The sequence below is a fragment of the Malurus melanocephalus genome, unplaced genomic scaffold (genome assembly GCF_030028575.1).
Source record: "Malurus melanocephalus ecotype Western Australia unplaced genomic scaffold, MMel_1.1 scaffold_96, whole genome shotgun sequence".
In the NCBI taxonomy this organism is placed as follows: domain Eukaryota; kingdom Metazoa; phylum Chordata; class Aves; order Passeriformes; family Maluridae; genus Malurus; species Malurus melanocephalus.
The window spans coordinates 877650-901277 of record NW_026623328.1 but is presented as its reverse complement, the minus strand read 5'-3'; the positions used below and the strand labels follow the sequence as shown (position 1 = coordinate 901277).

General features: G+C 40.8%; 1 protein-coding gene across 1 annotated transcript; it reads right to left on the bottom strand.

Annotated features, from left to right (window-relative positions):
- Positions 1 to 163: 163 nt before the first annotated feature.
- Positions 164 to 23583, bottom strand: IREB2 (iron responsive element binding protein 2). The gene is made up of 22 exons (XM_057368689.1): positions 23395 to 23583; positions 22708 to 22797; positions 19812 to 19977; positions 18546 to 18683; positions 16302 to 16526; positions 14632 to 14701; positions 13406 to 13589; positions 12698 to 12837; positions 12141 to 12312; positions 10948 to 11048; positions 10350 to 10466; positions 9036 to 9195; positions 8118 to 8253; positions 7440 to 7524; positions 6672 to 6828; positions 6318 to 6442; positions 5910 to 6014; positions 5485 to 5627; positions 4860 to 5007; positions 4649 to 4771; positions 3957 to 4142; positions 164 to 3332 (listed from the first exon to the last, which is right to left on the bottom strand). The coding sequence occupies exons 1-22, from the start codon at positions 23411 to 23413 to the stop codon at positions 3222 to 3224; spliced, it is 2901 nt and encodes a 966-aa protein (XP_057224672.1). The 5' UTR covers positions 23414 to 23583; the 3' UTR covers positions 164 to 3221.
- Positions 23584 to 23628: the final 45 nt, after the last annotated feature.

Here is a 23628-nt window from a genome sequence, read left to right as displayed (position 1 = left end):
CTAAGCACACTTTGCAAGCTCACATCAGACAGGAAATGAAATATGCATAACTACATAACACTATCTCTTTTCTTTAATCACCCCACCCCTTCACACACTGTACCCTTTTAAGTGTATTCYTTACTATCTATTCAAAATAGACAGTAACATACAAGAACTGTGGTACAATTTTATTTATTAAAAATAATTTACAGCATTGGTAACATTTTATGCACAATTTTMATCAATGGAACTTAAGATATATCTATACAATACTTACTGAACTTMAAACTTACACTGTTCTGTTGGCTTTAAACAGCAGACATTGATTTGCAGTTGCTTAAATATGATTAATATACATAGCTTCTTGTTCTTATACTTAGGTGTAAAATGTATAAACATCAACGCTATCCCAAAGCTTTATAGTTTGGGATGGGGAGGAAGAGGGAAGCAAGAAGAGAAAACATTTATAAAAATTTCAACAAGATTCTCCCCCAAAATTCAAATGGAGAGAGGTCTAGGTTAAATACATCTAACACACTGAGTCACTTCTCAAACAGGTACACGTCCTCCTAGGCTTTAGGATACTAAAGGGAGGTCTAATTGAACGGCGTTGGGTGTGTGAGCACAGCAATCCTGACTSTCCTGTGCCCTGCCACTGCCTGAGAGCTTCTGCCATTCCTGCCCACCTAAGGCTCTGGGGTCCCAGGTGTGTCCAAAGTTAAATGTCGTCCCTTTGCTGCTGGGCTCTTGCTGTGGGCTTTGTACAGGGCAGAGGGAGCACGGCTGTTCCCATGGATCTCGAGCCAGGTGTTCCCTGCACGGGCAGTTCCCCACCCCTGAGCAGATGGGACAGGGGCAGTGCCATCCCACACAGCACCCCCACAGCTCAGGGTGTGTKCAAAGGGCTGTTCAGGAGTCAGCCTGTCCTGGCTTGGGCTTGTTTAGAGCTGGAGCTGCTGCACCAACAGGAGCCTCCAGCTGAGCAGCCCCTGTGCCCAAGCACAGTTGGACCCTCTCCCATGGACTGGAAGGTACAGCAGTGCAGCAGAACTAAAGCAGCTGCTATGACAATGAAGCCCCGTTTGTCTCTAACAAGAGCTGACTCGCATTACTGGGGACAACTTACAGGTAAGTCACAGTCCTTGAAATCACACTTCTCATCAGTCTGCCTTGACATGGCTTGGATCCCTGTCTCCTGAAGCATGGAGACAAGGCAGGGGGGGCTGTGTTCCCGTTAAGCATTAGTTACACAAGTTGTAAATAGGGCATGGAGTTGCAGTTTTATTATCGGCACGAGGCATCATTATGTACCAGCATTAAATTCCCATTTTCTCCCCACTAACATACATTTTCTTGAACGAAATCAAGAATATACCTTTGAACTGGCATAAAATAGAATTAGACACTGTTGTACAAGAAGTAAGATCTGCTYAGTCACTCTGGATAGAATGAATGGAACAGGAACTCATTCAGCATTCAGTTGAATATAATAYTCAAAACTGCATTGCTTTATCCCCCTTAGCAGTGTAGGAGTCACTGGAATGGTTTTCAGCTCACCTAAAAGAAAACTACATCAAACTAGTGAAATATAAAACCAGATTATAACAGAACTTCAAACTTTAGTGAAACAAAACAGAAAAATATCAAACTTATGTCAGTCAAATTAGTTTGGCCTTTGAACTGTCAAAAAAGACATTGTATTGATGTAATTTTGCAAGAGGTCTTGGGTATTTTGGGTTTGGGGTTTTTTTTAAGGAATGTCAAGCGTACTATTTAAAGATTTGAACAGTGCATCTGTTAGTTCACAACTCATGTATCTTAGTGTCTGGTTATAAATTAAAAGCACATGTAAATAAAGCTAATACAGTCCTCTTGAATGTTTTAATATTTAAGACAAAGTTTATCAAGAACAAAAAAGATCTTAAAGCAAAATCTTGACAATTTATAGGCAAGTACTGCAGTTTTGTTCTCCAGCAGAAATTAACCACTACACGAACTGTAAGTGGACTTAGGAAGCTTTTGAAGACACAGGAGCACAGGAAGAGCCTGCTGGAGCTGCAGTGACTCGCACAGCTCAGACACCACCAAAGCTCTGTGAAAGGGGAGCACGAGCCATTCTGCAGGAACTCTGCATCTCCTGCTACTGTGTACTACAGAACAGGGGTTTCACCCTCACTGTGCTGACAATTACAGCTACTGCACTGCCATGACAGACAGCTCTGTKCAGCATTCCAGGCTCTTCCTCAGAAAGGACCACTTTGTAAGAGCTGGGAGCTGCCAGCACATGAGAAAGCACTAAAGGCAGCATGGCCACCGGGCTCAAACGCCTGACAAGTGTAACTCATTACAGATTGTATTTCAAGCAGAGTATTTCAAACAGCCCTATAAAACATTTTTAAAGGTTTTTAAAGGTTAAAACACTGGGGGAGGTACTTTGTCGGATGATATTGCAGAGCACAATAAAAACATGTCACAAATGACAAAGTGCATCCCTTGAAACAGATGACAAACTTCAGTTGAAGGGCATAAAGAAACATGGCTTAACCTGCATGAATGAAACAACTGAGAGATTTGTTTTTAAATGCAGAAATGTTTCTTCCAAGTACACAGTATTTAATATATTTCATTGCTTGAGCAGTTTAAAACTGGATCCAGATGAAATATAATCCCGTAATAAAGGTAAGGAAGTCATTATCTGTGATACAGGATACCACAGGCTTCATGTGGACTGCTTTTGTTCAGCCCATAACCTAAAGAACAAGAAATTGAAAACTCAGTATCTCTTTCAGCTCTGGATGAAAAAAAAATCTGTTTGGCCCTTAAGATTCCATCTGCTACTCTTAAACCAACAAACAGCAGTACACAGATTTACAGGTGCAAAAACTGAGTGGAAACAACTGCAGAAAATCTTCTTACATAATAATCTTCAGAACAATCAGTTTCAATTTCGCATAGTTTATTTACAAAATGGTCTGATAAAACATCCCCTCCATACTTACAGCTCTCTGTCACAATACACATGTTGATTTTAGCAATGTTTAATAGCACCATTAGAATATTATTTAAAATCAGAAAGGATCTCGTTGCAGTTACAATGATTCACAATCTTTTACATCCATGGACGAAGTAACTTTGAGCACACTAGGACTGTTTGCAGTTCCACAGTACAGATTCCTGGGTTCACACAAGGCATTTTCTGAGTTACCAGTTATGCAGGGTACCCAGAGAGTCAGTAGCTACTATAAGAATCTTCGAGCCACAAAGTTTAGACTTCCACCATTCTTGTATAAAGTTATTTCCATATTGTTTTCAAACAAGGCAATCACGCTGAATACTTTTCCAGTGCTTGTCTTCAAAAGAAAAACAAAAAAAAAAGAGAAACAAATTAAGCTTTGTTTTCACTTCCCCTTGCTTATTCTCGGTCAACGTCCTAACCCCAAGTTTTGTCGAACACAAGCAAATTTAACCCTCTGATGTGCCTCTGCAGCCCCAAGCCCACTGGGGACAGAAGGAAGGCTTGTTTGAGTGCACAGTTTAGATGCAGCTGTGAGCAGGCAACCATTGGCAACCCTGTCCCTAAGATGGCACCAGTTGTGATATGGGCTTGCTTACAGAGAATGGAGAACTGAAGCCTCTCTCAAATCATCACACCTATGAGAGACAAACTCAATTCTATCCTCATAGTGAGCCCATGAGGGGCAAACCACCAGCCAGGATAATCAAGAATATCAGGCTGCATACAAAGTTGTGTACAAAGATCACGGGTATACGTGATATACATGTGACATACACGGTATGTACTTTGGGAAACTCCAACAGCCATGACAAACTTCAGGCAGGACTATAAGCTTACCTCCCAAGAGAATTAAGTTCTGTTTTGTCCTGCTTGGCTTTCTGTTATCATCAGAATTAACTTTCTCTGCTTTCAATCATCAGTACATWCAACAGAGGAATTAAAAATATTGCAAAGATACCTTAACTTCCACAGTCATTCTGGGCGACAGCTCTGGAGGGAACAATATAGAAAATTGCTCTCTGCCAGTGAGTCCCAAAGTACTTGGATTTTCCCCAGGACGAAACTGAAGTGGAGCAATGCCAATTCCAATCAGCTGACTCCTATGAACCTTCTCATAGCTCTCAGCAAGGACAGCTTTAACACCCTGCAAATAMAAGTACAGCAGGCAGAGTGAAACACAGAGCCAACCTTCAAACACAGATTATGTCCAACACCTCGTAACTCAATTTCAAGAGTAAGGAGTGCTTTGCAAGTCCTTAAAGTTTAGCTTTCCAGCTAAATGGAAGCAAACAAGCCAGAGCAGGCCCATGTAGTGTGAAATGGAGTTTGTTACAGACAGTGGCCATGCTGGAGTTAACAGGACATGAGTCAATGGCTGACTTGAAATATATTCTCAATATTAGTGGAAATTAGTTCCCGACAGCGAGATACTGAACACYCCATGGAGACTAAACAGAGTTCAGCATAGACAGTCTCAAAGTCTGGCACCCCAAGTGGTAAATTACATAATGAGGAAATTCAGATTTATCCTGACTAGTGATTCTCTCACATGAAGATTCTAACAAAGAAATTATACAATGTGTTTTTAGATATTTCCAGAAAAAAACACCCCCAAACCCAAACAAAMAAACCCAAACAAATCAGCAGTACCAGTAAAAAAGGTCCTTTTGCAGCCCAGTCTCTTGAGCTACCCAGTCCATACTTCTTTCCTGCTAGAATAATTACAGGAATGCCTGCCTTCTGGTACAGCTCCGCTGCTTCAAACACATCTAGCTGTGGAATGACAAAGTGACACATTTTGAGTGAGTTCTAAAYCTCCACCTCCATGCCAGAGTAGCTGTGCAAACAAATATATTCCTACCGTTTGTCCAGATGGGAAGTAAATTGTTTTAGGAGCTGGTTTTCCTATGAACTTATTCAGAAGCTTGATATTTGCAAAGGTACCTCTTGTCATCACAGCATCATTACCTCTTCGAGCCCCATAAGAGTTGAATTCACGAGGTGTGAGTCTGGCACAAAAAGCAAATTGAAAGAAAGTAGTCACTTTAAATATTATCTGATTTAAAAGGAATGTTAATGTTTTTTTATGAACTATTACAGCATATCTAAGTTTTCAGTGAAAGATGTAAAGAACTAGAMCTCMARCAAATGTAATTMTTATAAATCATAAACAAYACATGTAAATTACTGCTGTGTTATTCATGAGGAAAGCTGCAATTTTAAACTCATTTTCTACAACTTCATTATGAAATGCTACAAGCAGTGTGGTACTTACAGAAGAATTATGGGGAGATTGTTCTAGGAAACAACACAGCTTACTAATCACCTTACCAGTACCAGCATATTTATTAGCATTTACTAATAATTTTGCTTTTCCGCACACAATCTCCCCTTTCAGCAGACAGGCATTTCTAGAGAAAGGCAACAGTGCTGATCAATTATTCAGCATGTGCAGCAGTCCATCCTGTGCCACCCCAAGGGCTCACCCTTTGCTGGTCAAGTACTTGGCAGCAGCACTGCTCCTTGCAATGCTCCCGGCGGGGGAAATGTGATCTGTGGTTACAGAGTCCCCCAGRTACAGCAACACATGGGCATTTTCAACTGGCTGTGGTGAAACTGGTTCTTTGGCCTGAAAGAGATGGGTGGGGGGGGAAGAGAACAGAAGGGAAAAAAAATAGAAACATTAAACATTTTCTTCCAGGAAAAAAGACATAAAACATATCTGCAATATATGAAGGCACCTTGATGTACAGGCTCCATTCATTCCAGAGACACAAACATTAATTTAAAAGACTGAGAAATATCAGTGATAATTAAATTTGTTACTTAAACTTTGAAGCTTTACTGGAATAGCTATTCCTTTATTTAAATGCAATCCATATAATCTGGTGGATAGATCCAATGTACTTACAAGTTTATCAAAAAAGGAAGGACATCTAATATAAGTAGATTTTATATCCCAGGGAAATAAAGTAGACTCTGGTGCTTCCAGTAAATTCCATCGTTTGTTTCCTTTCTACAAGAAAGAAAATTAATAAAAAAGAAGTTAGTTTATTGTATTTTCATATTCAGAAACTAAAGACTTACTGGGATTTTATTCATTACTATTCTTTAGTAAATAATTTTCTATTACATATTACAAGTTACTTCAGTGGGTATTATTCAGAAATCACTTTTTAATATAAGTATCCATCTCTGTTAAGCCCTCTGTTACCAACAGAAATAAATGACAAACCAATCGCATTCAACTGCAATATATTATAAAGCTACAGTGAAATGAAATGTAAGCCTTATATTATGTAGAACAGACCACTCTTACCTCCATCTTTTCTTTCAATTCCTTAAACATGGATGATATCACACACTCCTCTTCCACTGTGTGAAGCTCTTGTCGGGTGGGCCAAATATCTCGTAAGTAAATACTTTCGCCGTTAAATCCGGTGCCTGAGTAAGATTTCAAACACAACAGTACTTCTGAAGACTAAAACACTAGACTTGAGATTTGTATTAGAATAGAAATGTGTATATATTCAGGCTTGCAGAGATGCTACCAGATAGGCAGAGTGAATGCTTTGCTTCAGCCATGAGCAACACCAAATATGGCTGTGCTTTCTCTTCAAATCTATTGGCAGAAGCCTCTGCCCATGTGCAGCAGATCAGCAASAGAACTCACCCAGAGGCTCCGTGTCAAAGTCTATCCTGACGGTGCCCGCGATGGCGTAGGCCACCACCAGCGGAGGGGACGCCAGGTAGTTGGCACGGACACAGTCACACAGGCGGCCCTCGAAGTTCTTTGTTCCAGACAACACCCCACAGGCAATGATATCACCCTGAAAGGCAAACCCAGACATATTGTTCCAGCAGTATGGGGTACTTCAACAGCTTATACTATTTTTGTTGACTAAGTCAGATGTGCTCTTGGCATTTCACTTCAAATATCTACTCTAACACTACAACTGAAAGGTATTTTGCTCCCTCCCACTACCCTTCTCATTTWCCTTTTTGACCCTCTGATATATGCACTCCTGTCACTTCAGTCAACTCCTCCCTCTCCTGTCTTTTTTTTCTTTTTTCTTCTGCTTCAGAAGAGAAAAAAAGCTGTAGCTTTTTACACACTGCTGGTTAAAATGACTCAAGCCCACAGCTCTCCAAAACCCTCCACTTACGATTCAAAGTCTACACATTGCATCCTCTGCAAGATTCAATCATTTGTATTTATCTTGTAATTTATAACTATATTCTACAAATACTATATGTTACATTTATTTTACATATCAATGAATCAGCGTGGTCTCCCCCTCTGACATGCAAATAAACCAACAACACTGTGCAAATTCCAAATAAAAAATGAAGTGTATTTTGCATGGATTCCTGTATTTCTTGATTGCCTAACTGGGTGAGAAATACATTTCTGTGTTCAACAAGTCAGCCAGAGCTTTACCTGTTTTATTGCATTCCTGATGGCTTCTGGCAGAGGAGCTGTGTTCCCAACACAGGTGGAACACCCATAACCAACAACCTCAAACCTACATGGGAAAAACCGATCAAGTAATACATTACATGGCCACGAGCAATTTGTTAACAAAACTGCTTTTTCTTTTATTAACAATCCTCAAGAATTTCTTTGACAGTTAAGACTTTTTAGAAAATGAACAGCAGACACTACATGCCACTGATGCAAACCACAGCTGGGCACTGTTACAGAATAATGAACATAATCCAGCTGTTACTGCTACAGAGCAACCCAAAATGTACTAAGCAACCCTTTACAGCAACCATGATAAGGAAAGACTAATACAGACTGTCCTGACAAATTTGCAACCAGCTTCTTTTACACTTCTAAAATACATCATCAAGTGCATGCAGTCCTGTAAGTAACTTAAAACGAAGTCATTTGTGACTGAAAACACCAGAGCTMTGATGKGTTAGAGCTACACATTGTAAATTTKAAAGTGGAAATWCAATGAAGGAAAATAAKTCTAAGTCAGCAAGTAAGTAAAATGGCAATCTATATGCTGGGAATTAGCCAACCCCAAGTGAACAGCAATCCTATTTATCAACCTGTACAACGTCCCCTATGTACTATCTGCCTAAACCCCCAAAAGGAGCCAGGCCTTACCCAAGCTTGCTGAGGTATGGCAATACTCCACTGGAACTGAGGTAATGTGTAACCATGCCACTGCCTGGTGATAAACTTGTTCTGATGTAAGGCTTCACCGTTAGGCCAGCCTCAACAGCTTTTTTGGCCAGGAGTCCTACCAAACAAAAAGGAAAGAAAGGACATAGGATTGTGATTTGTATATCCCTTAAAAGGATATCTATATGCTTCTACCTTAGTTAAACCAAGCATAAAACCCTAGAGGATTAAACAATTTTCAGTTTATTAAATTATTAAAACAATTACTGGCCCAAATAAAGTTTCATAACTCCTAACACTACCATGCATGCATTTGTTCCCATTCCTGGTAGATGCCCATTTTACTTTGTCTAAGACAAATCTCTTTGCCATGTTTTAGCTAATAGCATCCATTCAGTGTCCAGAGACAGGACACACAGCCCTAAGGGGAAGCTCACCTTGGCCACAGAGGATCTTAAAAAGAGGAGAGCAAGGTCTGACAGATGAGATGCTCCAGCAAAGCCTTGTGAAGGTGTGGCAGATACCCCTGAAGCAGCGACACAACTGCTCAGCAATACAGAGTTTGTGTGCTGTCTGTGGCATCATCATCCAGGACAGGCTGGAAGCTAAAGCCCACCTCCTGCACCAGCTGTGTCACTGTGTGCATCCACTGAYAGGAGCCCTGAAACTGCTGACCTGCTGTCTAAATATTTTGTAATTACTGTCTTTAATACTGCTTTATGGGACAAACATGGAAAARCAACTTCACTCTAGAAGCTCCAGAACCTACAAGCTCAAGCTRTAAGTTTGCAGTTTCACACCTGTCGGTCAGGTCATTGCACAAAACCTACAAAAGTGAATGTGAGGGCTGTGCAAACTTGGAGCAGCATTAAGATCCTGAGTTGTTTGGTTCCAACATACCTGCAGCAAGCATGACAGATGGATTGCAATTGTTGGTACARCTGATGACCGCAGCAATGACAACGCAGCCATGGGACAGCTTGTATTCATTTCCTTCATACTGAACAGGCACAATGTCATTCTGCTTCTCAGCTGCAATCTGAAACCCTTTAACACCAGACTGGATGACAAAAATACACGTTAGCACTTGTTATAGTACAGAAAGGATGACATTAYAGCAACACCAAGTGGAGCCTGGTTTTGAAATAATACTCAGCTGTGCCACTAGGAACCCTYACAGAGATTTTAAAAGCAGCCCTCAGTGCATATCCCTCTGTCTGTACACTGGTCTCATCCTTCTTCCTCCACAACTGCTTTAACCTTGTGACAGCTGTGAACAAATGCCAGTCTATGTGTGGCTGTTCCACAATTCACTTCCTTCTATGCATCAAAGAACATCCCCTTGAGAACACGTGTCTAATTCTACACAATACTGGTTCCAGAATTAGAAGCYTGTCCAAGATTTTGATTGCAAGAGGGTGGTTAACTAAACCAGATAGRTCAGTTAGCATTTTACACCCTCACATAAGTGCTCTTCAGCCCTCAAACATCCTCCAGAGGTCCCTTTCAACCTCATCCTTTATCTTCCACCATCAGTTCCAACCTCCCTCCAGTCCAACTGAACCGCTCTATCACAGGCCTCATTATAAACTGTTTCTAATACTGCTGTCAGTCTTGAACTTAAATGATAAATGGAAATGAAATTCAAATGAAGGTACATTCCTGTACTGGCTGCACTCTTTAGATACCTATGGATATCCCTAACCAAAAATAGTACCTTCAGAGTAAAAACATTCACTCTGCGAAGGTTGTAAACAAAAATCATTTACAACATTAAGCTGTAAACAAAAATCATTTACTAATGAAAGAACTCAGAACACTCAGCTACAAATCTTGGCAGTCTTTCTGCATCTCCTTTAAGGTATGCTGAGTTTTCTTAGGGTAAATTCTGTTTTGAAAATTAAGTAACACACAACTGTTTAAAAAAAACCCAAAAATAGTGAAAACGTTTGCCAAGCTCACCCTATGCACTGCCTAAAGCTCTTTCTCCCTAGCAATCTTAACGGAGAAATTAAGGATTTTTGGAAGCTCATGTTCCTGCCAAACACACCTATGATTTACCCTTGGGATRCTTGTCAAGCAAGAACACAACACCCTGGACAAGCAGTTGTGYAGCAATAAGGGCTCAGCACGTATGGAAGGAACAGGTAACATAACATTTATTCATGTGAATAATAGGAAATAATTTTTGACGAGAGCATCAGCAATACAAACCTTTTCATTTAAGCAAGCTTGGAAGTCACTTTTCATGTTATTAACAGCCACTCTGTCTTGGGATCTCTTGGGGCCACTGACATATGGAATTATAGAACTTAGACTAACTTGCACTACCTAAAAAAACAAGAGACARAAAGTGCAGGCATTACTAACCCCAGCCCAGCAGTACATGGAATATAGTCCCGAGACACCCTGGAACTCCTGTTCCAAATTTGAATGTTCTCAGACATTTAGAATTCTGGAACTCCATTTTCAACACCACTCACTGTGATAGGCTATCTATCTTATTCCAAGCATTTTACYATTATCCCTAAGTTTTCTACCATTCACAATTCTTGAGATGACCGGAATTCAGTATYTGAATTAGCTGATAAAATGATACTACACTACTATATATTAGTTGATATAATGATATTACACTTCTCTTTTTTCCCCCACCCTCTCCATGTTTTACAAACAAACTCTGCTTCTTGAAACTATGAGTTAATAAACACAATTTTGCTGAAAGCAATAAAATTACAGTGGGAGACAAAACCGTGTAATTATCAGCAGTTATTGATGAGAATCAAACACAAACAACTACTTTCAGTCATACCTGGGAATACTCAGGTTCTCGGGAMGAACTCTCATCACTTCTAAATAACTTCACAGCTTTAAGATATGCTTCCATGACTTCAAGCTTGGCCTTATCAAAACCTTAGGAAGGTTATTTCAAACATGAGAAAAGCCACATTAAAGACATCAATAAAACAAATCACACAACTTTGAGAAATTCAGATTGTTTTAAGTGTAACATTGAAAGTACTTGTTTTTCAAGCACACCACTACCATATGCCAATTTCCAGGAGCTATGCAGGAATTTTGCACAAAATGAAACATTTATAAATTATTACATTTTTTCCTATATTAACTTATCTTATTTTCTTTCATCAAGGAACAAAATAAGGTATTCCAGCTCTAGCAGTGGTAATTCAAATTTACAGTTGTGTCCCTGAAGTTCATAAAGCTTTTCTCTGTTAGGATTTCCTTGTTTCATACAGACCCTGTGCTTAGCTGGCAATAGACAGTGCTACTGGCTTCTATTCCAAACCCATCCATTTGCTCTGCACTRATCAGACAAACATGTTTGCTCTTGAAAGCATTTAACTCTTATTTAAAAGTGACAGATTTCAGTCTCAGAAAGTCTCACTCATGAGTGAACTTTTTTTGGCATGTGTCACCCTGTGGTCTTCTGTTTGCAGTASCTTGATAAGGAATTGACATCCTCTTTGCTTAGTGAGATGCCAGAGAAATCAYGCACTTCAAAGGGAAATAAACCACTGGGAAAGATCAGATACGTTGTGATTTGTTCTGCAGTTTCTAGTAATCATTTTAAATATTGATTTAGTAGGGAATTTACAGGTGATTAAGGGATTCATTCCAAATCAAGAAGACTTGCATTCCATACATATTTCAAAATGTGAGAATTTCCTTAACACTTTTCTTTTATAGGCTTACAAATGCTCCCAAAACCCAGGACTCTGGATTTTGAAAAGTARTATCATGTTTGTAAATTAGGAAAAAATACATGTTAGACAAATGGACGAGACCGGACACAAACTTACACRCAAGTCTAATTGCACTTTAAATCCATATCAGAACTCTGCAGAAAAGCACCCTGCAAGAATTAAGGAATTTTAAGCAAAAACTCAATAGTTCTTCCACTGGGTTCTTCTGCAGAGCAAAAAACATATTGCCACAAATGAAAAATACAATTACAATAAATCATTCCTTTRATTAAATCTTTACCTGCATACTTTAAGTGCTTCAGTGTCACATTATCAACAGGGAAAAAACTCAGAATAGCACCATATTCAGGACACATGTTTGCTATTGTGGTTCGGTCTGCTACGGACAGTTGGGAAACACCACTCCCAAAAAACTCAACAAATTTTCCAGCGACATCAGCTTGTCGAAGATGCTGTTGGAAAGAACACACAATACTTGTTACATGAAGAGCTACAGTGCAAGCTGTGTTTGTCACAATTCACAKGCCATGAACATCTAAAACAAAATGTTGAAACCCTTATGGCTTATGCTTGCATAAAAAAGATTATTACATTATTATTATTATTTCTTTTTTGTTAAAGAGGATCTGTAAGTAAACCACTATAGAGGGGAAGGTAAAAAAAAAACCCACTACTTCAAAGAACTACCAAATAAAAATGGTTAGAGTCTTTGTACTTTTTTGCACTGCCATGATTAAAGGTATACTAAAAACTMCCTGCATTTAATTCATTTCTCAACCCACACTGGTAGTACTTGCAACAAACTCTGTTTTGTTTGAAAAAGCATTGAGCTCTTACCTTTGTAATGCTTAGGACAATATCTATGGATGTGGCAAAGGGGCTGACTGYGCCTGTCAGCTCACAGCCCACCACCTCAGGCAGAGTGAGAGTGACGGGCATTCCCAACATCACCGCTTCTGTCTCAATGCCCCCAACACCTGTAAGGACAGTGGGACATGGCTTTTCAGAACCTTAATTAACCTACACTCAATATGTTAAGCTCCTAAAACATAATAAAAGCCCTTCTATTAAGCCTAAAGACTCATGACAATAAACATATTGCTGCTTCTCTCTCACAAGTGAAGGGCACCACTCCATTCCCAACAAGGACACAGCAAGAAATGTAGAAGTTCTGTTAAATATTTGCACATCAAAAAGAAAATCAAGCAAGACTATGGCTCAAGTTAGACATCACAGTCAACCAGAAAATATTTTATATCCAAAACTAAATTTCTGAGAGAAAAAAAACCTTCATGCAAATTTTTTCTGTGCTAACAGCACTTATTTGAGCATCAGCTAGTTTTTGGCTGTTTTCTCTTTAAAGTACAAAYAGTGGTTTCTCAATGAAAGAAATGTTAGCCAAGATTACTTGTAGACAAAAACCATTCAGAAGTATAATTCAAGAGTCTATTACGCTTGAGATACAAACATACAGTGGGAAGAAATAYTTCCCAGTCAAGCTTTAGTTCCTTTCCAAGAGCAGTGAAGTTCTGTGAGCATACTTACCCCAGCCCAAGATACCCAAGCCATTTACCATGGTTGTGTGCGAGTCTGTGCCAACCACGCTATCGGGGTGCAGGAAATCTTTAACGTCAAAAACCACTCTGGACAAATATTCCAAGTTCACTTGGTGTGCCATTCCAGTCTCGGGTGGAATTATGGAAATATTCTCGAAAACTTTTGAACTCCACTGTAATTTTTCCAAAATGAGAATAAAAGAAGTGCATGTTTATAAAGGTATATTCAATTCTTAACGTAACTAAAAAGATAACACAAAGACTCAATAAAAGAGTCCTTGCTATTTACCGAGTGGTTTTTGGCCCTTTGTCAAAAAGAGGTATGTGATCTCCTTGGATACATTCTTCATCATCAACAAAAGCATTCATTCATTCATTCATTCATTCAGTTTCTCTGAAGGCTGAATCAATAATTCATGCCTAACTTTCAAACACAGGGCTGAAGAAATCTCTCACCTTTCAGTTCACCTGATTATAAGCCCAGCTATGGCTGGTGTTTAGACAACAGAACCTAAGCACTTGTATTTATAGCAGAATTTGTATTCATAGCATAACTGAGTTCAGGTTTGACTCTCCAGGGTGAGCTCACGTAGGAGGGGACATTTAACMGTGCTGACATGGAAACCTGTAACAAGATTCAGCCTGGCCAATTCCTTTCTAAATAATGTAAAAGGTAATTTGCAAGTTTCAGAAAGAAACCTCTAGCTTACATCCATGCAAATAGTTTTAGATCATTACAGTGAATTCCTAAACCATGTCAAATTAGTGGATGAGGATCAAGTAACAATGTTGCAGAGCCCTGTCCAGCAGCAGAGAAGCTGATGTTCACCACAGGATTTCTGCTTGACAGCAGCCACGTCTGAACACAGCAGCCATGTCTGAACACTGGTCTCCACCCAACATTTCCAACTTCAGGAACTTTTGTAACAGAGGTATGGATAAATGACCCTTTCAGACAGAAACTCATTGTGACCTAAAGCACTGAGCTCATGAAAGGTATTAAAATGACTAAAGCTTCATAAATCCCCACTGACAAGAACCAAATCAGAGTAATTTTTTTCAAGTTAGAATGTCAGTTTTCTGCTCTTGTATTAAATTCAGAACCTGACATTTCCAAATGATTACATTTAATTTATCATCTAAACCTGAATACTGGTAGACAAATGACTCTCAAAAAAGCCCAAACCACAAAGCCTGCAGCTAACACAGACATACCTTAAAAAATTGAAGTCTCTCTCTATTTCTGCCAAACTCCATCTCCTGATTTTTCAATACTGTCTCAGGCCTAGGAAGAAAACAAGTACYATCATAATTTATTTCAAATTACAGAAGAACAAGATGTAGTTTTAGTTGGTTTGATGAAACACTCATTTAAGCCTGCAGGACCCTTTGAAGTGATTTATTAGAACACAGATAATTGCCTCCCTGCAGCAATTTTTCTGTAAACAGTGAGAAATGGCTGATTTCCTATGTCTTGTGTCTGAGAACCTGTTTATTCTAGGTATGGTTTGCCTAAAGTGTGTGATCTCAAAAATACATTAAGAGATCTATTCCAAGCATGCACTACAATACACAGCAGCTTTTTTTATCCCCTATCAGCTGTCTTGCAGGCTGCACATCTCAAAACCCCATGCATTAAAGAACCAAGATGTTCACTAGTTCACACAAAATCACACTGCATGTTCAGAGGTAGCCCTTAGTAACTGAGTAGAACATTGGGCCAATTGTAAGTAAGGCCATTTCCCTTGAAGCCACAGGTTTTTCTTCACAAGTAGGAACTATCTTTTTTAGCATATGTTATTTACTGACACAGTGCTACCTGTTGTAACAGAGTAATCCAAAATTTAAGAGGAATAACCTCTGCTTTGACCAGATGGACAAGGAATGGAAYGCACTTGCTGTGTACCAGGAAGGAAGTGCTCAATTTTTAGMAGTCTATTTTACAGTCATGACCCTTCCTTTTCTTCTCTGGAGCAGCAGCAGGTCAGCAGCTCTCCTGCTTCAACAAGCCCTGAGGGATAGTCAGTGTTCACACTGCAGCTTCCTAAATACCACTGCTGTCTGCAGCCAGAACACCAATATTGCTGAAAACATTCCTCCTTCTGCATTCCTACACCTGTACTGAGCAGGAATATTTCCACATCTGTAACATCACCACAGCAKTCAGCACAATATCACTGCGGGATACAGATTTTATCAGTTTTTTAATTGTACACCTGTCCAGTACAGGCAGATAGGGATCTGAACAGTCCATCAGACAAAGAAGGAGCAGCTGAAGGAGGAGGATTACACATAATTGGCATAGATGGAACGGTGCACAACGACCTGTTAATAACACACAAATCTGGGAGAGGCACAGACCTCAGGCTCCCCATGGCTACAACACAGGCAGGATATTTACTGAATTTCAGCTTGGTGACAGATGGACTGTGATATCTGTACAGGCAGGGGGATGATGTATAGGCTAGTTCTTAGCTCTTTAAGAGCCAGAGACTTCTGCAAAGTTATTACACAAAAGCTACATATTACTTTTAGAAATAAACTGATGTTTCATTAAGTTATTCACTCAAGCTTGCTTTGCAACAGACAAAAAATTGCTCCTATGCTTAGTTGTTGTAGTGAAGAAGTGAGAGAAGTACTAAAATTTAAGTCGCAGCCATGACCCAATAGTTGGCCATCTTCACTGTGTTCAGTAGAGCTCTTCTTGTAAAAAGAAAAGAACGATTGTAAGTTAATTCCTATCTGCTACATCCAACCTACATGTAGATACTGAAACCTTTCTATAGCACAGGTGGAGTACAAAAAGAACCCACCTCCCCGAGCTGTCACAGGCAGTGCTCAACAACACAAAGGTASAAAACAATTTAGCAAAAGAGCTTTCATACTCAGGCACGGGCTGCAGGTGGAAGGGGCAGAGGATGGGGGTGTTCTCAATCTGCGCAGAGAAGGGTCCTGAGCTGCGGCCGGACTCCCCCGCGCCGCACGAGCCCCTGCAGCCGCTGTGCCCCCGGCACGGGGGCAGCTTCCGAGGCGGGGCCTTCAGCGGCGACAGCTTGGCCAGYGGCTTCTGGGCCTCGCCCCCACCGGGGTTGGGAGCGTTCTGTATTGCACTGCAACATCAAACACAACATTCATTGAGACATTGGCAATTTGGTTCTTCATGCACACACAACCCCCCACACCCTCCCTTGTTTTTTACAATCCATTCAACAGATTATAAAATAGTATCTGAAAAAATAAGAGTTATTTTATTACAACTCTGTTGCAAAATAAACTTCCACTGRATAAGCTTAGTTAAGTAATGTAGTGTGGTAAGAAGAACAGAACTGGATTGTCTGAAAGATTAACACCAAACAACTCCTTCCATTCGTTCACAAAAGACCAGAAATCTTTATAAACACCATTGCAAGGCTGAACTCGGAGTTATAAACTCGGAAGATGTGGGTAGAGTCTCATCCAAATGGTACACTGAACTTGTATCTTTTTTTAAGACAGCACTGTACATGTTCTGCTAAAACCACAGAGGAATTATTACAGGCAAAGCTTTCTCAAGGAAAGAAACATAACTTAATTATTTAATTAGGCTTTTTATACATATTCTCAAAGTCTCAGATAAATTTTATACACCATTCAAGTCAGTCAGAAGTAAGACAGAAATGCTGGGGTTGTTTTTAAAAATAAGTCCATAGAGCACATTAGCCTCTATTTGTTCAACATCCAGTCTGTGCAGAAGAGCAAAGCAAGCTTATTGTGAAAAACTGATGACTTTCACCTCTTTCAGTAATTATTAAATCACAAAATTGCAATTAAAGCCACTGCTTTCTTCTGCCTGAGTAAAACAAGCAGATACTTAGTTATCAAATTACAGGGTATAGCCTGGCCTCAGAGGATACCTTGTCTAAATCCCACCCCAGACAAACCAGGCTGTGACACAGATGGAAGCTCTCTATAAAGGCAGCACAAACCACCCTGCAGTGAAGTGTTTCTTATCACAGGCCAGCAGCTGCTGAGCCCCTAAAGCTTTCCAAAATGACGCTCCAGAGGCCGGATTTATCATTACAAAGCAGCATTTTGAGACCTCTTGCCAACACTTGGTCTGCCTGATAATTTTAGGCTGGCCTAATTGCAATGGAATCAGCTGTCCCTCCGGACACAGACATGGACAGTGCATAGCACTGACACAACACATATGCAGCATGACAGATCATCTGTAGCTTCTTCCTCTTCTAATGCTCAGCAAACTAAAATCCTATGATTATTTGGAAGGTCGACAGAAATGACTCACACATCCATGTCCTTTGACCACAAGCTTTTTTTCCCCATGAACTTTTAAAATTTCCAAAGAGGCTGACAAATTTCCGCAATTCTGCATGAGTTTGAAAGGCTCCACAGACCAGAGGCAGGGGAGAAGATGAAGGGAAGCTGCATCATTTAGTATTTACTTCAGCAAACACTAAATAAAAACTCCCAAGTTTTTCTTCTAGTGCAGTATTTATGTTYTTAGTAAAGGTAGCCCCAGGGTGTGTTCATCACATCACTGCCTGTCAGACAAGGAAAACTATGCTGGTAGCTTTCCAGTCCCCTTCCTTTTTCAGACTTCTCCAAAATATCTGCTGCCTCATYTATCTGATGTTAAATCAAGGCCCATGAAAAGCCCAAACCAGTCACAAGCCATGGGCTGCAATGACAGTTTTTCAATATCCACAGTAGAACTGCAGGCCCCTTCCCTGGAGCTGTGACAAGGCAATCCCGTCTGGAAAAAAAAGTTCTGTTTAACTTGAACAAYAGAATCAGAGTGAAGCAAAATTACAAACGCCCTCTGCCTCATTCTCTYGAGACATATTAATTTCTGGAAACCACGCCAGATCCCGTTATTTCAGCAAAATCTTGCCCAGAATTTGGGTTATCAGTCAGCTTTAACCATAAGGCCTCACAAACATTCCTTCTCTCCCTCAAGAGTGCTTATCCATTTTTATCCAGCCCTTTTTCAGATACCACCAGGTCTCATTTCAGGGCTCCACACACAGAAAATTATTTGATGGGATAGTAACAAGACCTCAATGAATCCACACTTAAGTGTCAAACAAAAGTATATGGCTTGTAAAAATAAAAAAAAATAGGTACATTACCATTTGCTGAAATCAATCTGCAGAGAATGGTCAACAGTGAGATCAGTWGGGCAGGCAGGATTGACTTTCACTGGATCTCCTCCAGCATTTCTCACAGCTTCTCTCATGGCAGCAAAATCCACCATTGCTGGAATTCCACTAACAGATGGAAAAACAAAATAGTAAAACAACATGAGACATGAACTCACTAAATGCACACACTTCTTTTTAATTTTACTGAAGTCTAGAATGAGCTAGAGACAGAAAATATATCTGTTATTCTCTAAATCTGAAGGGACTTGAACCTTTTTTAAAGTCACTGGAGTTGATACACTCTCCTAACGAGCAATAGCATGCTTGAAGACAATGTACCAAACAAGAACATGGGACCATCTCAAAGATAACCACAYTTCTCATGTCTTGCCTTGCTTCTCAAGTGCGATGGTACTTCAGTACAGTAGGAATCTTTAGATACTGCTTGCCTTTACAACAGAGCCTTGCTATGCAAGCAATGCATTTAACACCTTAGCATGTTTTATTTGTCTAATAGAGMCATTTCTGAAGCTCAGAGCATCTCACAGATAAATTAATGTGGCTATAACATGGATAAGCACACCTAAATACAAAATAGAGAGGGGCAATGTTTATATAACACAGTACTACATAAATCTAATTGACCTTGCCTGCAAAGCAGATGTCACTTCATTTTTATTATGATCATAATTCCTTTTTTTTTAATTATCTTGCTTCTTAATAAATAGACAGARTCAGCAAGACAGCTTAAATTGAATTCTTGCAAATTGCTGAAGGACTGCCCTTTTAGCAATGCCATAGTCAAATCACAAAGAAAGTTAATATCCTAAGAGGCTGCTTTTTCAATGTATGTATTATTCATGGCTTTGACAGGATTACTCATTGCGGAGTAAGCAATATTTAATCTTCAATTATCTCCAGGAAGAACTGTCAGTGACAGTGTGAACTGTTAACCATCTGGCTACAGCCAAAACATCACCACTTCCATTTGTGTTCTGGCTCTTATGCTGTAAAGTGGTCCTTGCAGGGCAGCAGTTTCAGCCTTGCCAACCTGCCCCAAAGCCAGAGTACCCTACAGAACAATTGCTACCCTTGYATTATATGGAAATATCACAAGGAATCTACTGCACAGCAGAAGCAGTGCACAGGTTTCCACCTGGGTATCAAGAGGGTAGGTGTGATTTCCTCTCAAGCCAAAGAATTGGACACAAACTGAGTTTGCACAGGTTCTTTAAGGGGGTTTGGTGCACCTACGTGAAGTCTTGAAGAACAACTCTGGCAGGACAGAAGGGCACTTCAACATGGTTCTGTTTTGTTTTCCAGTCCAAGATGTTCATAGCATCCGTTTCTTTCACTAAGAAGCCATCACAGTTCCGGACACTGGACTCAAACAACACTCGGATGGAGTAAGGCAGAGTATCTGGTATGAAGCAAGGAACAGATCCCATGAATGTAACACTTGCAGCTTATACAGAYTTTTAAATTACAATCTCACATTTCTAAGGAATTCCACTTTTCTAGGGCTTGGAAGGATGACAGCTTCAGGCACCTGCTTTGGGTTGGCTTTGGGTTTGATCTTCCTTACACAATATAGAACTGTGAGCTGCACATTGCAGGAGTTGAGTTATCCTATGGAACTTGAATGGGAGATACCAATGGCTTGACCATACTGTTCAGACAGTGACCTTCAGTAGGGCAAATTATGCTGGCAGGAAAGAGATGCAAGGAATATAGACCTGGGATTATGGATCAGAGCAGGTCAAAARCAACCACTAATGGAATACTCAAAAACATTGCACCTGTAAATTTTKCCATTTAATAACTCAAGATACCAAGCCAAAAGCAACCAAGGCCAGAATATTATTTTTGACAAACAATGAAACGAAGACTAGAACCTAATCTGCCATGTGCCCTTTCAAAATTAACACACTGCAAAAAATATAAAGAAGGACACTTCATTAAATATAACTAGTGTCAGTTTGCAACTGATCCAAAAATTAAGGTACTGGCAAGTAGCAGTTTTCTGCATGAAAATAAAAAGGGAAATKGAAATGAGAATGAATAAAGACGGAAGAGAAAAAATCCCCAATGTCACTATTCACTGCAAACAAATGAAACAGAACAATCACTAGAGAGAAAGAACCAAGATTAATTGACAGTTCTCCCCCAAATCCCACTACTTTCAGCACCATTCAAGCAGGCAAACAGCTTCATGAGAACAGTGAGAAACATAAAAATAGTCAGCTGGAAGAAGGTGAAACAAGTAAGCTCAGGCTTATAATTTAAAAAGAAGTTTGGTGGTCTCAGAGTAATACAGTGGTTTGTTCACAAACTATTAATATAGAATTTTCTGACTCCATTCTTGTGTCTTTCTCAGATMTTATCCACTGTTGTCTAGTTACACTAGACAAGTCACTATTTTGAGTTTAAGATCYGAGTAAACTTGAATATAGATGTCATCAAAAAGGTCTAACGAACCATGCCTTCACTCAATTTAAAAGCCAGGTTTCCAGAAGAGAACTAGTTTGCTCTCTCATGATTTACAAATCTCACTGCCCCAGGGGCTGCTGAGCACCAGCCCTGAAGCACTAACTCCTTCTCTCCATGAGGTACCTCAAGCTCCTATCTGCAACACTGTGTGCAGTTTGGGGCTTCCCAGAATACAGGACAGCTCTAGAAATGAGATCAAATCCAACAGCAGGCCTGACTTAGCAGAAGTGCCCAGTGAAAGCACAGAAAAAGTCCCAGGGTGCAGGAAGGGACAAGTAGGACTGGGTACAAGGGAAAGGCAGCTCACAGGGAGTGTGATCAAGTACAGGATCATGGGAGGCAGTGGAATCTCTGTCCTCCCAGACTTGCACAGCTTAATCAAGAAAGGTTTCCCACATCAGTGCTGTCCCACACTGTGTCTAGATGTTATTTAGTATTTTGCCATCTTGAAGTTAACATAAGGCTTCTAGCTTCTGCACAGAAACTTTCACTGGAAGACAAAAACCCTCTTAATCYAGACTCCTGAGAATATCTTCAGGAATACCCATTGCTGCTCCAAGCTTCATGGCACATTTTAACAGAAAGCTGTATATTGTTATTTCCACCCCWGTCATGAGGTTTTTAAAAAAGCTGCCATGGAACTGCCTGGTTTTGTTACTATCACTGCACTGCTTCTCCCTGAACAAAGCCATCAACAGAAGCACTGTTTCCTCCATAGGTGCTTATCTGAAAGATTGACTGTTACTATAAGCAGGGGAAATTGGCAAGAGCACGCAGCTGTTGCACAAAGTTTCAGCAGACACTGTGCACTGTGTTCCCCTGTCTCTTCTCTTCAAACAACACAGAGTTCATTACTGTGGTCAAATATGGGTTTAAAGTGAAATATCCACCAGTATTTTTTTTATTCAAGAAGCACATCACAAATTCTGTGAATACAGATGAATTCAGACTTTGCAAAACTGAAAGATATCCCAAAAGACTTTCCTAAGCATCCCATGTAAGCATTTCAGTCTAACATGAAAACAAAAGGAGAGAGTAACGTCMGTATGCTTTGATTAGCTGCAAGACTAAGGCCTGTTCCAACTGGCAGTGAGCAAAGCTCCCTTCCCTGCATGGACTGCCCTCCTACCACATGTGCAACATTGTGAGTTTTTAAAAGGCACTTGGACACAGAGACCCAATGAAGGTCTTTTTGGCACAGACTGCTGCTGCATACTAATAACAAGCTGAGATTAAGCAACAGCAGGAGCACCATAAAACCTCACCCTGCAGCAGGAGCCAACAACAGTCACCCACTATCTGAGGCTGCTGGGGAGGTGATACTTGAATACCATGAAGCTGTATAGAACTATAGTAAAACCTATATTTATTTCTGAAGTGTTAAACAGGAGTTCTTTGTCACTTTATTTTTTTTCAAAAGCATAATTCTTCTGATTTGGAATATTGTTGAAAACTAGAGAAACACCTGTACTTTCTCCCTTACTGAAAAAACAGCTACAGGTATGCCATGCCAACTTCATAAATCAGTAAAAAACTGGGAAATGATCAGCCTCCTAACACACCCACTAGGAATTCTCGACTGCATCCCCTGCCACCTCAGGGCAACCAGAGGGACAGTCTGCTGCTGGCACCACCCCAATTCGACCCGAGAGCATCGTACCATACTTGGCGCCTCCGAGCTTCGACACATTATAAAACTTCTTCTCTGGGTGGTCTTCCAAAGCTTCAATGGCGGGCTGRTAAGGGCTTCCTTGGGGACAAAACAAACAAAGTTAAAGCCAGGAACCGGTCGCTTCAGGACAGAGGACTCACAGAAAGAGATTTGATTTCTGATTGTACCAAAAATAACGTTCCTCTACAMAGTAAGTAAGTGCAATATGGAAAGGTTTCTAAATGGATCGAGACATCTCGTGATGCAGATGTGTGACTAAGGTTAATTTTAAAAGCGTCAGTAATAGTAGATATATACAGGTCATGCAGGTSACCAGCACAGCCTGAACACACCTGACCTTTGTTGTCTCAGTTTGCCATCTACACACAGGATAAGACATCTCACCAGCGCAGATAAGAGACACGGGTTTTAATACGGCAGGAAACATAAAGCATTGACTGCCAACCCAACGTCAAGAGAACAAGAGACAAAAAATAAACCTCGTAGCAGCCATTAGGTACCCGGAATAAATAACCCCCGGGAGGGAGCARATAGCGGGGCGGGGACGGGGCCGCTACCCCGCCGGCGGGACCCCCGCGGCCTGGGACACCGCCGTTSGGCGGCGCAGAGGGCGAGGCGATGTCCCGGGCCGGGTGTCCCGCCCGGTGAGGCGGCCCCGTCCCCGCAATGACCGACCTGTCCTGGGAGGGTCCATCGCCGGCGACCATGTCAGCGTGAGGGAGMGGGCCGGGGGCGCCAGCGGGCCGCCAGATCTCGCGAGACTGCGCCCCACGCCCCGCCCCGCCAGCGCGGACAGCGCCGCTCTCGCGAGACCGCGCACCCTGCCGGGGCGGAAGGGCACGAGATCGCGCGGAGCCTCGCGGAGACAGCGGAAATGGCCGGGAGAGGGCAGCGCCTGCTCTCGCGAGA